At 43.9% G+C, this 13,410-nt stretch overlaps 1 protein-coding gene across 1 annotated transcript in view; it reads right to left on the bottom strand.

Moving 5' to 3' along the window:
- The window catches only part of KLHL6 (kelch like family member 6), a 58,388-nt gene that overhangs the window by 22,946 nt on the left and 22,032 nt on the right, over nucleotides 1-13,410 (bottom strand). The window contains exon 2 of the mRNA XM_047787459.1: nucleotides 12,341-12,506. Coding sequence (XP_047643415.1) covers nucleotides 12,341-12,506 — 166 coding nt within the window. The remainder of the gene's footprint in view (nucleotides 1-12,340; nucleotides 12,507-13,410) is intronic.

Below are 13,410 nucleotides of genomic sequence, written 5' to 3' on the forward strand. Positions count from 1 at the left end.
ATGGAAGCTCATGTTTGTGAGAAACAGTGACCCCAACATCTCTCTCCCTTCAGAGAACATTCATTCTTCTGTTCATCTACCTGTTCTTTCCCCGAAGATATATTGGGCATCTGTTAGGTCCTTTGCTCTCAATCAGGGCTGGGGGAACAGAGAGGAGGAGAAATAGACACAGGGCCTGTGCTCATCAGAGAAGACAAGCCAGTCGGGGAGGCAGGCAGAAAAATATCTGATTTTGCTTCTTCATATTCAAGAATATTTGAGACTTTAGGGTAAGTTTTCTGTCTCAGCCTGTCCCAGTGACACATGAGCTCATTTATGAAAGCTGAGAGATGACAGATAATGGCAAGAGACAGCCAACTTCCTTTTTGGGGGGGACATGTGAGTAAAAGTTTACACCCAGGCACCTGACTCTTGAACAAGACTAAAAATACAATCAAAGAAACCACTTGAAACATGGCTTCAGTTCCCATGAGAAGTGTCTGCCTCAGAGAGAACGTACCTTCCTCCCCATCTCCACTGCCCCTCTTTTACTTCCCTTTATGTGCTCCAGAACCAGGGGTCCTAAAGGACCTCACCACTGTAACCCCACATCTCGCTAGAGGTTCCTTCAAATCCACTCCAGAATTACTGAAGTATTATTTTGGTCCAAATCAGGAATTCCTTTGACCATAGTCCCTATGGCCTTGGAGTTCTTTCAAAGGGTCTATAAAGACTTTGATATTCTTACCTTCAAGGCCCCAAAAATTCAGGATATGTGAAAAGTGTGTCAGTGGCTAATGAGATTAGTAAAATTCCAGTTCACTTGAAAGTGTTTCTGAATTCACTATCCTGTCACTATTTTTGTCTTTACAGACAATAGATACTAAATGTAAAGCCATTCTCTTGTGGGGTCTGTATTGATATTAAAGGGGGTCTTAAGAGTTCCTGTTGTGGGCTCAGTGGTTAACAAACCCGACTTGCATCCATGGGGACTCAGGTTCAATACCGGGCCTCGCTCAGTGGACTAAGGATCCAGCATTGCCATGAGCTGTGGTGTAGGTTGCAGACACAGCTCAGATCCTGCGTTGCTGTGGCTCTGGTGTAAGCTGGCGGCTACAGCTCTGATTGGACCCCTAGCCTGGGAACCTCCATATGTCTCGGGTGAGGCCCTAAAAGACAAAAAGACCAAAAATAAATAAATAAATAAAATAAAAAGGAGGAGTCTTCATGCAAATTGTCAGGTACCACTGATCCTAATCGTCTACCCTTGCCCCTCCCTCTCTCTCAGGCCAGACTCCTGCCTCAGACTCTAATGGAACACCCAGGATTGCTCTCTGTTCCCTCCAGACTTTCAGTCCTCACTCAACTTGGCTGAAAGTATACAGGGAAGTATCCTGGAAGTATACAGGGTGGGCAGGAAAGAAAGGACCTAAGACTTGCAACAGACCCACTCACTAAGGTGGGACATGTGCTGGGGGACTGAGGCACTTAGAGGTACACTGACCTCAACAGTGAAATCAGAGGAAAAGGAGAGGGGCAGGGCTTACAGGTGTGGCAAGTTTGGTAGAAATTTAGGCAACATACAGCCCCTGAGTTCCCAGAGGACATAGTGGGAGCCCCAACAGGCCAGCAGTACGCAAAAGGGGATACATGTGGGCCACACTAAGATGCGAGAGGAGGAGTTCTCGTCGTAGCGCAGTGGTTGATGAATCCAACTAGGAACCATGAGGTTGTGGGTTTGGTCCCTGCCCTTGCTCAGTGGGTTAACGATCCGGCGTTGCCGTGAGCTGTGGTGTAGGTTGCAGACGCGGCTCGGATCCCACATTGCTGTGGCTCTGGCGTAGGCAGGTGGCTACAGCTCCGATTAGACCCCCAGCCTGGGAACCTCCATATGCCATGGGAGCGGCCCAAGAAATAGCAAAAAAAAGACAAAAAAAAAAAAAGATGCGAGAGGATACACGTGTGTCATGCCAAGATTCAAGGGGCAAGTGGCACAGCTGCAGCTTAGTGACTGAGCCCAGAGAGAGGGAGAAGGCCAGGGAGGAACTCCATTATGAGGATTAAATGGAATGATTGAGGCTCAGGATGTTGGGGGGTTGAGAGAGGGGGGGAGGGAGAGAGAGAGAGAGAGAGAGAGTGTGTGTGTGTGTGTGTGTGTGTGTGTGTGTGTGTGTTAGTATATACATGTGCAGGGCACAGAAACATGTATCTAAGCAGAAGCCAAGTGTGTATGTGTGTGTGTGTGTGTGTGTGTGTGTGTGTGTGTGTGTATACATGTGCTGGGCACAGAAACATGTATCTAAGCAGAAGCCAAGTCCTGAGAAGCTGGTCCATGAATATGTACCGCTGCAATAGGCAGGATTACAGGTAAAGAAGATGAAACCTTAAGGCTTACTTATAAGTCCCTTTTTCCTAAAATACTTTTCCCCCAACCCCATGGCCACTTGTTGAAATACTACCCATCCTATGAAATTCACCTCCTTTAAGGCCAGAAATTTCTCAACTCCAACATTCTGCCTTAGGGCCTGGAAACTCTTTGGAAATCCTTGTGTTTGAAGTTTCAGGGGGTGGTAAATGGAAGAAGGTACAGGAACCAGAAGTTTTATGTTTAGACCAGGTCACAGCTCCACTGCTTGACGAGCTGAACTCTCTCTAAGCCACAGTCTCCTCATCTGGAATAATAAACCCACCTTGCAGGCTCATTATGAGGGTATTACCTGGCCTGCTCACTCTCAGAAATACTGTCAATATCAAATAGGATCATGTAGGGGAAATAATTTGATAAATTACTGCTTAAATTTATATTTATATTCATAATTTTTGTATTTATTTCCCCCGACAGCATCTCACAAAGGACCTTGCACATAGCAGATACTTAGTAATCTGTGGTAGTTAGGTAGCAGAACAAGTCAGAATCTGGTAGCAACATGGATTATATTACAATTAAAGCCCCACGTCCCACTTCCTTATTCCATAGCCTATATGTAGCACCTAGGGCATTCCAGGCTTACTTCCCCAGGGAAAGGTGATAGGGTAGATACAATAAGACAATTTTGGATTTTGAATTTCTAAATACTCTTTTAGAACTTATAATAAAAAAATAATTTTGAAACGCCAATTAGTGGTAATAACTGGGCCCTCTGAGCTTCAAAATCTAGAATCTTAAATCATGTAGGCATAGAGTTTATGCCAAAACAGTAGAAACAGAAGAATGGATGGTAACGTGAGAGTCAACTTTTCCCACACTGGAGGAGATAGCAATCCCCACCCCTGGAAGAGAGAGGAGAAAGGAGGAGTCTAGTCATGGAGTGAGAAGCAGGTGTGGATCCTTGGGAGGATGCTTACTTCCCAGAGCAGGCCAAAGCTCCAGAGCAAGGGGGATGCTGGAAGCCCCTTAGAGGCTATGGATCTAAGAACGAAAGAATCTGTGCCTTGACTGCCTAGAAGAAATCAGAAAAGCAGCCATCTAGTACAGCAGCAAATGAGAGAAAATGGAGTGTGTTGTTTCTAGACAAAGGGGGCCCATGGCAGTCACTCTGAGTTTCCTATAGTTCCAGACTGGCACAGGACAGGAAATGGATCTTTCTTGGGCATGGAAATAGCTGAGAGGACTGGCAGGCCTGAAGAGGCCTTAAAAACACAAGGGAAATGCAAAATGACCAGCAAGGACTGATGGCCAGAATCAAGGGGGCTTGGGAATTTTCAACTGATGCCAGTGGGGAAGGGGTCAATGATCAAGAGAGAGACCGATGGGAATACAGAAGCTTCAGTAGATGCCTGCACAGACCAATGATGCAAATGACTGTGGTAAGCCTGGGCCAGATACTTCTTTCTGGAATGTTCTGGTATTATATAAATGCATCCTGGAGCTATATAAGCAACCCAAATCCCAAATTGATGAGGGTTTCCTAAAGTGAGTTGTTAAGTTGACTTCAGTTTCTGCCACTGGTAGAACAGGAAGCTCAAAATAGAGATTAAGTACAATGCTAAAAAGCAGTAGGTTAAAGAACCCTTTGTTTTTGCATACCGGAGTTTGCAGCCTAAAACTCAGACCCCTGAACTAACTGGAACTCAAGAACAATATAAAATTCAAAAATAGGCAAAAATTATCCACAGTGACATGGCTAGAGCAGTAGTTAACCCTGGGGAGGTACTGCCTGGGGAGGGCATAAGGGAGCATTCTGAGATGCCAAGAATATTCCAGAGCTTGATCTGGGTGGTGGTTACATGGTCATTTACATGTGCAAAAAAATCATCAAACTGTACACTTAAGATATGAACATTTTACTGAATGTAAGTTATACCTAAAAATTAAAAAGAGCAAACATTGAGGTCATTTACAGAAATGCAAACATAAGAGATGCTATTTGGGCAGCAGCAGGCTCACTGTGGGGACACCTGGTAACTCCAACTGTCCAAGGTTACCCGGGGGAGTTGGGTAAATTTGCAGCTGCGCCAATCACAGAACACCACTTGTTCCCAGAACCTTGCATCAGGCAGCCCTCCTTGAGGATACTGAAGGCCCTACCTGCCTTCAGGATCATGGTTTATTTCAGGCCCTGCTCTGGGGGATGGACACAGTATGTATAGAGGACACAGGCTACGCATAGGAGTTAAATTCAGGCTCCTCTCCTTTACTAGCCATGAACCCATTTACTTAGAATTGCTGAATATTATTTCCCTCATCTATAAATTGGGGGTAAAAATACCTACCTCATAGTACAGGCAAAATAATTGCTCTGAAATGCTCTGAAAAGGGCAACTGTTGCTTTCCTGCAGACCGAGAAAATTAACCCTGATTTCTTAACACTCACAGTAGCCACACAGTAACACTGGTTGACAAAAGGAATGTGTGGAAGATAGTACATGAGACAGTCAACAGGTTTATTTTATCTGGATGATGGTAAAAAAAAAAGCGCTGAACTGGTTTTCTTGCCTAGATCAACTGGCTGTTCTGATGTCAAGTAAATATAATCTGTGGGTTCCTAACAATAAGGACAGAAGTTCATCTATCCTTAAAGTAATGGAACCTACTTTTGGCTAGGTGCCTGGCACTTAGTAGGTCCCTTAAACTGAACAAGTATTAGTATCAGCCTGCGGAATACTCCCTCCTCTACTAGCCCATGGCATTTCCAAGAGCCAGAACCAGAATTGGGCTCTTTAGTGTCCTCTTACAGGAGGTCAGGCAAATTTTCTATGGCATCTCAAGCAGATCCTCATATTCAGCTAGTGATGAGCAAGAGCAGCACATATTCCCCAGCTCAACAAACATTTATGTACCATGTTCCAAGTATGAGGAAGCCAAGAAGCCAACCCAGACTGTGAAGTTGGCCACTGACCACATGGCTACCACATCATATAGGTCTACCATTATGTTGTTAGCAAAAGAAATACTATGAAAATAAGCAATGTCAGGACTGTCACCAAAGTTTCTTCAGACTGCCACTGTGGTGAAAGTTTGTCACTTCCCCAGAAGGTGCTTTGTAGGCACCACATGGGTCTTCTCAGGCCCAGCCCAGATGATCAGGACCCCACTCCAACATCCCGCTTTCTTTCTTCACTTCTGCCCTAAGGACTCAGCCTGAACCCCTTTTTTCCCCAAGGTCTTCTAATTGACTGCTCTGTATCTTGGGATCCTTCCATCTAAGACTAAGTGCAGGGTGCGTATGGTCTCCCTGACCTCAATCTTCTTGCTGCCCAGCAGATAAGCTCACAAGCCTTTATTCTTTCATGAGATTTTAACAATAAAAATCAAAGTAATAAATAAAGGCAAAGTTCCCCAAACAAACATGGCAGAGTCCTCTGAGATTAAAAAAATTGTATGAGGAGTTCCCGTCATGGCGCAGTGGTTAACGAATCCGACTAGGAACCATGAGGTTGCGGGTTCGATCCCTGCCCTTGCTCAGTGGGTCAAGGTTCCGGCATTGCCGTGAGCTGTGGTGTAGGTCGCAGACGCGGCTCGGATCCCGCGTTGCTGTGGCTCTGGCATAGGCTGGCAGCTACAGCTCCAATTCGACCCCTAGCCTGGGAACCTCCATATGCCGCGGGAGCGGCCCAAGAAATGGCAAAAAGACAAAAAAAAAAAATTGTATGAGTTCTTAGAGTCATTGTTCCAGGTGTGTAGTTTCTGACCACCTGGCTTATCTAGAATTGAAGCCCAAGAGGGTGGGGAGAGGGAGTGGGATAGACTGGGAGTTTGGTGGTAGTACATGCAAACTATGACATTTAAAATGGATAAGCATCCATTAACCCCAAGCTCCCAATCCATTCCACTCCCCCCCGCCTCCCCCTTGGCAACCACAAGTCTATTCTCCAAGTCCATGATTTTCTTTTCTGTGGAAAGGTTCGTTTGTGCTGTATATTAAATTCCAGATATGTGATATCATATGGTATTTGTCTTTCTCTTTCTGACTTACTTCACTCAGTTTGAGAGTCTCTAGTTTGATCCATGTTGCTACAAATGGCATTATTTTGTTCTTTTTTTGTGGCAGAGTAGTATTCCATGGTGTATATATACAGACTATTGCCTTTGGGATGGATTAGCATGAAAAGAACAAGGCAGCTCTACACATACTGGCCTGTAACAACCTCCAAAAATTATTGTGAAGCCAATAAAAGCAAGATGCAAAATAGAGGGTACAGTGTGACAACATTTTTGTTCAAAAACAGAGGCAATGAATGTCAATGATACAAGCACATGTGCCCTGGTGAGGACAAAGAACATGAAGAACAACAAGACAGAAAGAAGGAAGCCATTTGAAAAAATGGTAAATGATTCCATCTCTCCTATATTTCTGAATTTGGAACATATGTTTTATCCAACCCAAATAATAAGTAATATATTTTTAAATATATCGTTAAACCAGTAAGATTTTTTTTTAATTTTTATTTTTTATTTTTATTTTTTGTCTTTTTGCCTTTTCTAGGCCGCTCCTATGGCATATGGAGGTTCCCAGGCTAGGGGTCTAATCAGAGTTGTGGCGTCTGGCCTACACCAGAGCCACAGCAACGCGGATCCGAGCCGCATCTGCGACCTACACTACAGCTCACGGCAATGCCAGATCCTTAACCCACTGAGCAAGGCCAGGGATCGAACCCGCAACCTCATGGTTCCTAGTTGGATTCGTTAACCACTGTGCCACAACGGGAACTCCATAAGTAATATTTTAAAACCACAAAGTGATTTCAACAACTTTTAGTATCTGTCCTTTATGGTGCCTTCAGACATAAAAAAAAATATTCCCAGTTTGCTATGTCTGGGGCTTCAAAGCAAGTAGTCCAGAAGCAAGAGCAATTAGAAAGTGGGTTAAATAGATATCTAGAAGCCTAGGGCACTCTTCTCCTATTCTCACAAGAATTAACACTCACAGGAAAATGAGTGAAATAGCATCAGAGAGAAACTTACTGTTTTTTGCCTAGAAAGTAAACAAGATTTGGAAATTTTTTTAGATAAGGGATTATCAGAACAGAGAAATTGCTCTACCACTATTCTGTCTCCATCTTCCTGTCCAAAAGCTCATTAAAGCTCATTAAACTCTTCATTGAAGCTCACAGCTTGGGAGAAAATAAAAAAGATGAAGAAGAAACAATGTTACACTGAAATAATTTCCAGTTATAATAAAGATTTAGGTATTGAACCTGTAGATGTAACAAGACTAAGTGAACTTATAAGTAAGTACATAATCAAGCAATGTGGAAGGTCTTTCTAAAAACACACACCAAAGGCAAAAAACCACCAAGGAAATGACCAATAGATCGGACTAAATTCTGGTTTTAAACTTCGTACATTAGAAAGCTGTAACTAAAAATTATGAGTCATATGATCAATAGAAAATATTTGCAACATTATTACCAAAGATTCCAGTCTTTACTAACTAAAGGGTTTTTTTAAGGTCTTTAAAAATCACCCTAAGCTGAAAGGAGAACAAGAAACAGAAACACAAACCCATCCTCAATGAAACCAAGAGTCATCAGTAACCCTAAACCACACAATATGAAGGCTGGTGACTTTGGTGAGAGGAGAGAGGTCACACCATGTCTGTCCCTCAGAACCCAAAAAAGCAGGAATATTAAAGTCCCCCCAAAACCAAGAAGGCCAGAGTAGGTGGTACCTGACAACAGAGAGTTGATTTAAGAAGTTAAGCCCGGAGTTCCCATCATGGCTCAGTGGTTAATGAACCCAACTAAGAACCATGAGGTTGTGGGTTCGATCCCTGGCCTTGCTCAGTGGGTTAAGGATCCGGCGTTGTCATGAGCTGTGGTGTAGGTTGCAGACACAGCTTGGATCCCGAGGTGCTCTGGCTCTGGCGTAGGCCAGCGGCTCCAATTTGACCCCTAGCCTGGGAACCTCCATATGCTGGCCCAAGAAACGGCAAAAAGACAAAAAAAAAAAACAAAAAAGAAGTTAAGCCCTGGTTCCTGTCCATACCTCTTGCAGTCCAACAACTCCCACAGGAGATTTATCCCCTGGAGAAACAAGACCAGAAAGGTTCTGGACTCAGGGACACCAGAAACCAAAGAAGACACATGAGGCACCTTACTTTTAAAAAGGTGGCTGTCTTATAGCTTCTGGCAAAAGAATGAAGATCCTTACCTGAAGAAACTGAACAACCTCAGGGAAAAATCAATATACAATGATATTTGAGAATCCCAAAAAAGAAAAAAAACAACAATAAACAACTGGCAGGCACCTGATAACCCTGGTAAAGCACTCTAGTCTGCTAGCTTCCCATCCTATTCCATGTGTACCAAGATGAACCTAGTACATTAAAGGCTCAATATAAAATAGGACTGAGTAACAAGGATATTTGAGGAAACCCTTTGTAGTAGCTGAATGGTGGCCCCCAAAAGATATGGCCACATCACAATCTCCAGAATCTGTGACCATTACCTTATATGGCAAAAGAGTGAATATTGCTTCATATGGCACAAGGTGTGACTAGGCTAAGAATCATGAGAGGAGGAGCTTATCTGGGTGGGTCCTACGTGCATATGTCTTATAAAACACAAACACACAGAGAGGACACACAGAAGAAAAGGAGGCAATGCAACCATGACTACAGAGATTTGAATGGTGTGACCACAAGTGAAGAGATGCCAGCAGCCACCAGAAACTGTAAAAGGCAAAGAATAGATTCTCCCTTAGAGTCACCACAGGCAGTACAGTCCTGCTGACATCCTGAATTTGGACTTCTGTCCTCTAGAACTGCAAGAGAATAAATTTCTGTTGTTCTAAGTCACCCATTTTATGGTAATTTGTTTTAGTAGCAGCCCTAGGAAACTGATATACCTTCTAAGATGAAAGTTGGAGACATAAGCAAACAGTTTGGTTGTTTTACTGACAAGGAAATTGGAGCACAGTGAAATTACGAAAACTGCCCAAAGTCACACAGCCAATAAGCGGTGGAGCTATGCTATTAATTACCCTGCTGGTTGTCTCTATATAAATCAATGCACAGAAAGCTGCATTCTAAGAAAGCTGCTATACTGCCTCTGAATAGGAGGGTATTGTAGGTAATTTTCATGTTCTTTTTGCTTGTATGGGTTTCTAATTTTCCGAAATGAGTTTTTAATGTTGTTATAACTTATAAATATTAAAAACTGCATTTTTAAGAACAACATTATCTCCTAGGTCCATCATACAGGACCTACTTTCAGTTAGTGAGGAAACCAGGACACCTGGTTACTAGGTCAAACTCCGTCACTCAAGGCACATAGTAAGTGCTTAATTTAATAAATTTTGGATTTCATCAAACATCTATTCTGATATCAGACACTATAGCTGAAGCAATAAATGCTATTACTGTTATTATGCCGGAGTTACCTGTCCAAACTTAGAAAAGTCAGCAACCCTTGCTGGGCCCTGGGAAAGGAGATATGGCCCTAGCATGAGGGTAACAATGGAAACTGTGGCTTCATTGAATTATGGTGAATGGGGATAATTCGCTCAAGGTTATTGGTCCTTTGGAGGGGGAGTGGTAAAGAGGGGATACTTGCCTTTTAAGAGAAGGTTCCAAAACATCATAAAAGCTAAACTAGATAGAGGCCCTTCCACACAGGAAGGATTTCCCTGAAGTTAGATTGGTGGAGTAGTGGGTGGAGGGGATGAAATGCAGATGCTAAGCCTGAGGTTGTTGAGTCCTTCTCTCCACATAACAAGGGATATTTCCCTTCCAGACAGTAAGGCTGAGGGTTTAAGCAGATAAGGACAGAGAAAGGCAGATATATGGGTGGTAACTAACTTGGCCACATGACCAGATAAGGTGTGACAAATGCTGCAGGAAGTAACTTGCTATGCATTTTTATTTTTTTAATTTATTTCTTATTTATTTTATTTTATTTTTTTTTTTTTTGTCTTTTGTCTTTTGAGGGCTGCACCAGCAGCATATGGAGGTTCCCAGGCTAGGGGGTCTAATTGGAGCTGTTGCTGCTGGCCTATGCCAGAGCCACAGCAATTCGGGATCCAAGCTATGTCTGCAACCTACACCACAGCTCACAGCAATGCTGGATCCTTAATCCACTGAGCGAGGCCAGGGATCGAACCTGAAACCTCATGGTTCCTAGTCAGGTTTGTTTCTGCTGCACCATGACAGGAACTCCATGATATGTTTTTTGTTTTTTGTTTTTTGGGGTTTTTTTTGTCTTTTTGCCTTTTCTAGGGCCGCTTCCCACAGCATATGGAGGTTCCCAGGCTAGGGGTCTAATCGGAGAGGTAGCTGCCAGCCTATGCCAGAGCCACAGCAACTTGGGACCTACACTACAGCTCACGGCAATGCTGGATCCTTAATCCACTGAGAAAGGCCAGGGATCGAACCCGCAACCTCATGGTTCCTAGTCGGATTCATTAACCACTGCGCCACAAGGGAACTCCCATGCTATACATTTTTAAAATGCCCCGAGGAAACTGAGACCATAAAATTGGCTAACACTGCAGAAACCCATTACTTGAAATTCATCAATGCTCTTCCATGGTTGATTTTCACCCCTCTTCCCACTCTCCCTTCCTTGCTGGGTTTATTAAATCCTGCCTAGACTCCAGCCTCAACAAAGATAATCCCGTTGCCCATGGCCTTGACTGTGGAACCCTCCTTCCCCACCTTCCCAGACTTTGTTTTCTTTTCCTTTCAAATGCTGATCTGTTGGAGTTCCCATCATGGTGCAGTGGTTAACAAATCTGACTAGGAACCATGAGGTTGCAGGTTTGATCCCTGGCCTTGCTCAGTGGGTCAAGGAACTGGCGTTGCCGTGAGCTGTGGTGTAGGTTGCAGCTGAGGCTTGGATCCAGTGTTGCTGTGGCTCTGGTGTAGGCCAGCAGCTACAGCTCAGATTTTTCCCCTAGCCTGGGAATCTCCATATGCTGCAGAAGCGGCCCTAGAAATGCCAAAAAAAAAGACAAAAAAAATCAAATGCTGATCTACTGATAATCCAAGATTCCATAACCCAAAGTCCCAAACCATGGACAAGATCTGATGCCTGTCTCCAGTCTCTGAGAATGATCTGACCTTGTCCCTGAACTCTGTTTATCATAAATCTCAACATCTTCAGTGGGACAATCTCTATCATAACCCAAAGGATCGGAGCTCAAGGTGTAAACTTAGACCTAGGTAAAAGTGGTAACTCAGGATACAATTCCTGTGATAATTGTGGATGCAACTGACATAATCTACGGGTATGATTATTTTATGAAGCTAGATATAATTACTATAATCAGACTGAAATAAACATAGTTAAATGCAAACAACAAATTTAATTCTGAAGGTTCTCTATCATCTTCTATGATACCCCTCATAAGACGTGCTCCTCTTTCACACTCACCACAAATTGCTGGCCAGTGAGGATCCTGCTTCCCCAGAGTCTAGACACTGCCCTCTGAGAGACTGCATGGTATGGTGGCAAACAAGAAGCCCCTGGACTCAAAAAGCTCAGGGTTTAAATCACAGCTTTGTCACTTATCCTCCATGTGCCCTACTTTACCCACCTAAAAAGTGGAGATAAAGCAACTAACCTCCTGGGTTGTGCTAAGGAGTAGAGGGTACATATATGAAGTGATGGGTACATATATGAAGTGATAACTGTAGCACCCACTACCCCACTCCAATTAGGCTTCTATAAATTGTAGCCGTTGTTCCTAGAGTTGGGACCCAAGCATAGGTTCTAGGCATTGAGCTCCCCTGGCTTCATCTCATAAAGGACACAGTGCCTCAGCTCACCACCTTTCAGAAAATTTCAAGTAAGCACAGGCCCAGCTAAGAGCATGTGCATGTCCCAGGTACAGACCTAGGAGCAAGGCCAGGCAGATCTCCAAAGAACTGCTGCTTTTTTCTCCTCCAGTGGAGAGCACTGGGTCTATCTGTTCACGCACCTGGAAAAGGTTAGCAGCTTCCAGAACCCGTTGGACGTTCTGCTTGGTGATCAGCGCCTTGCTGGTGTACGTGTAGTCCAGAAGGGTGTGCATGGTCTCTGCATCGACCCCTTTGATAATGATCCTCTTCTCATACTTCTCCTTTAAATCATTGCAGAACATGGCCCTGGAAGGGAGATGTGTGAATCTGAGTCCAGCCATTGGTTCCAGGTCTACACAGACCCCCTTCAGAACTGTCTGCCTCCATGGAACAGTGAGGTACCCATGGTCAGGACCTGGGGCAATGGTTCTCTGCCCCGCAGCAGCTAGCACACATAAGACGTTCCATGAGTGCTTACTGAGCTGATGCTTCCCGCTCTGCTGGGACCAACTGTGGTCTCCAAAGCAGTCCCAGATCTGAAGGCACACTAGGAGCCCTACTGGCACACCTGGTGGGATCTAGAACTACTTCATATTGGTTCAAAGTGTGGGATTCTTCTGGAGGCTTATGACAATGCCAAAACCTCTTCCCAGAAACTGTACTAATTGAGGCAGTATTTACCAGGACGGAGCCCAGGTGACAGAATGTACTTTCTAGAACTGGGACTTCTGCCCCAAAACAGAGGGAATAATACCCCTAAATCCTGCTCCCACTCCCTTTGCCACACCTCCTATTTATCTCTAGATATCAGTTTCTTCCCCCTATTTCCTCATTTGTAAAACAAAGTTATCTGCTTGTGATTTCCCAGGAACAAACATCAAAAAGAGAAAAACACTGAGAAAAGAGAGAAAGAGAGGAATAAATCACTTGACAGGCTGACGTTTTTTTTTTTTTTTGAAACTTTTGTTTTAGCCAATGAGAGCTTCCTGCTCGGGTCTCCCCCTGTCCTTCTTCCTGTCATTGTTTTAATTAATAATAATCCTCCTATACTTCTTCCTCCTCTTCTCTCCTCTCTCATATGGCCTCCTCTCCCTCCCCTTAAAAAATACGACACTATGATACAGAGAGCAAATGTGAATTCTGCAAAGTTAACAAAGACCAACCTGGAACCAGAGGAGCAGTCATTTAATCGGAGCAGATGACCGATTTA

The sequence above is a fragment of the Phacochoerus africanus genome, chromosome 1 (genome assembly GCF_016906955.1).
Source record: "Phacochoerus africanus isolate WHEZ1 chromosome 1, ROS_Pafr_v1, whole genome shotgun sequence".
Taxonomy (NCBI): domain Eukaryota; kingdom Metazoa; phylum Chordata; class Mammalia; order Artiodactyla; family Suidae; genus Phacochoerus; species Phacochoerus africanus.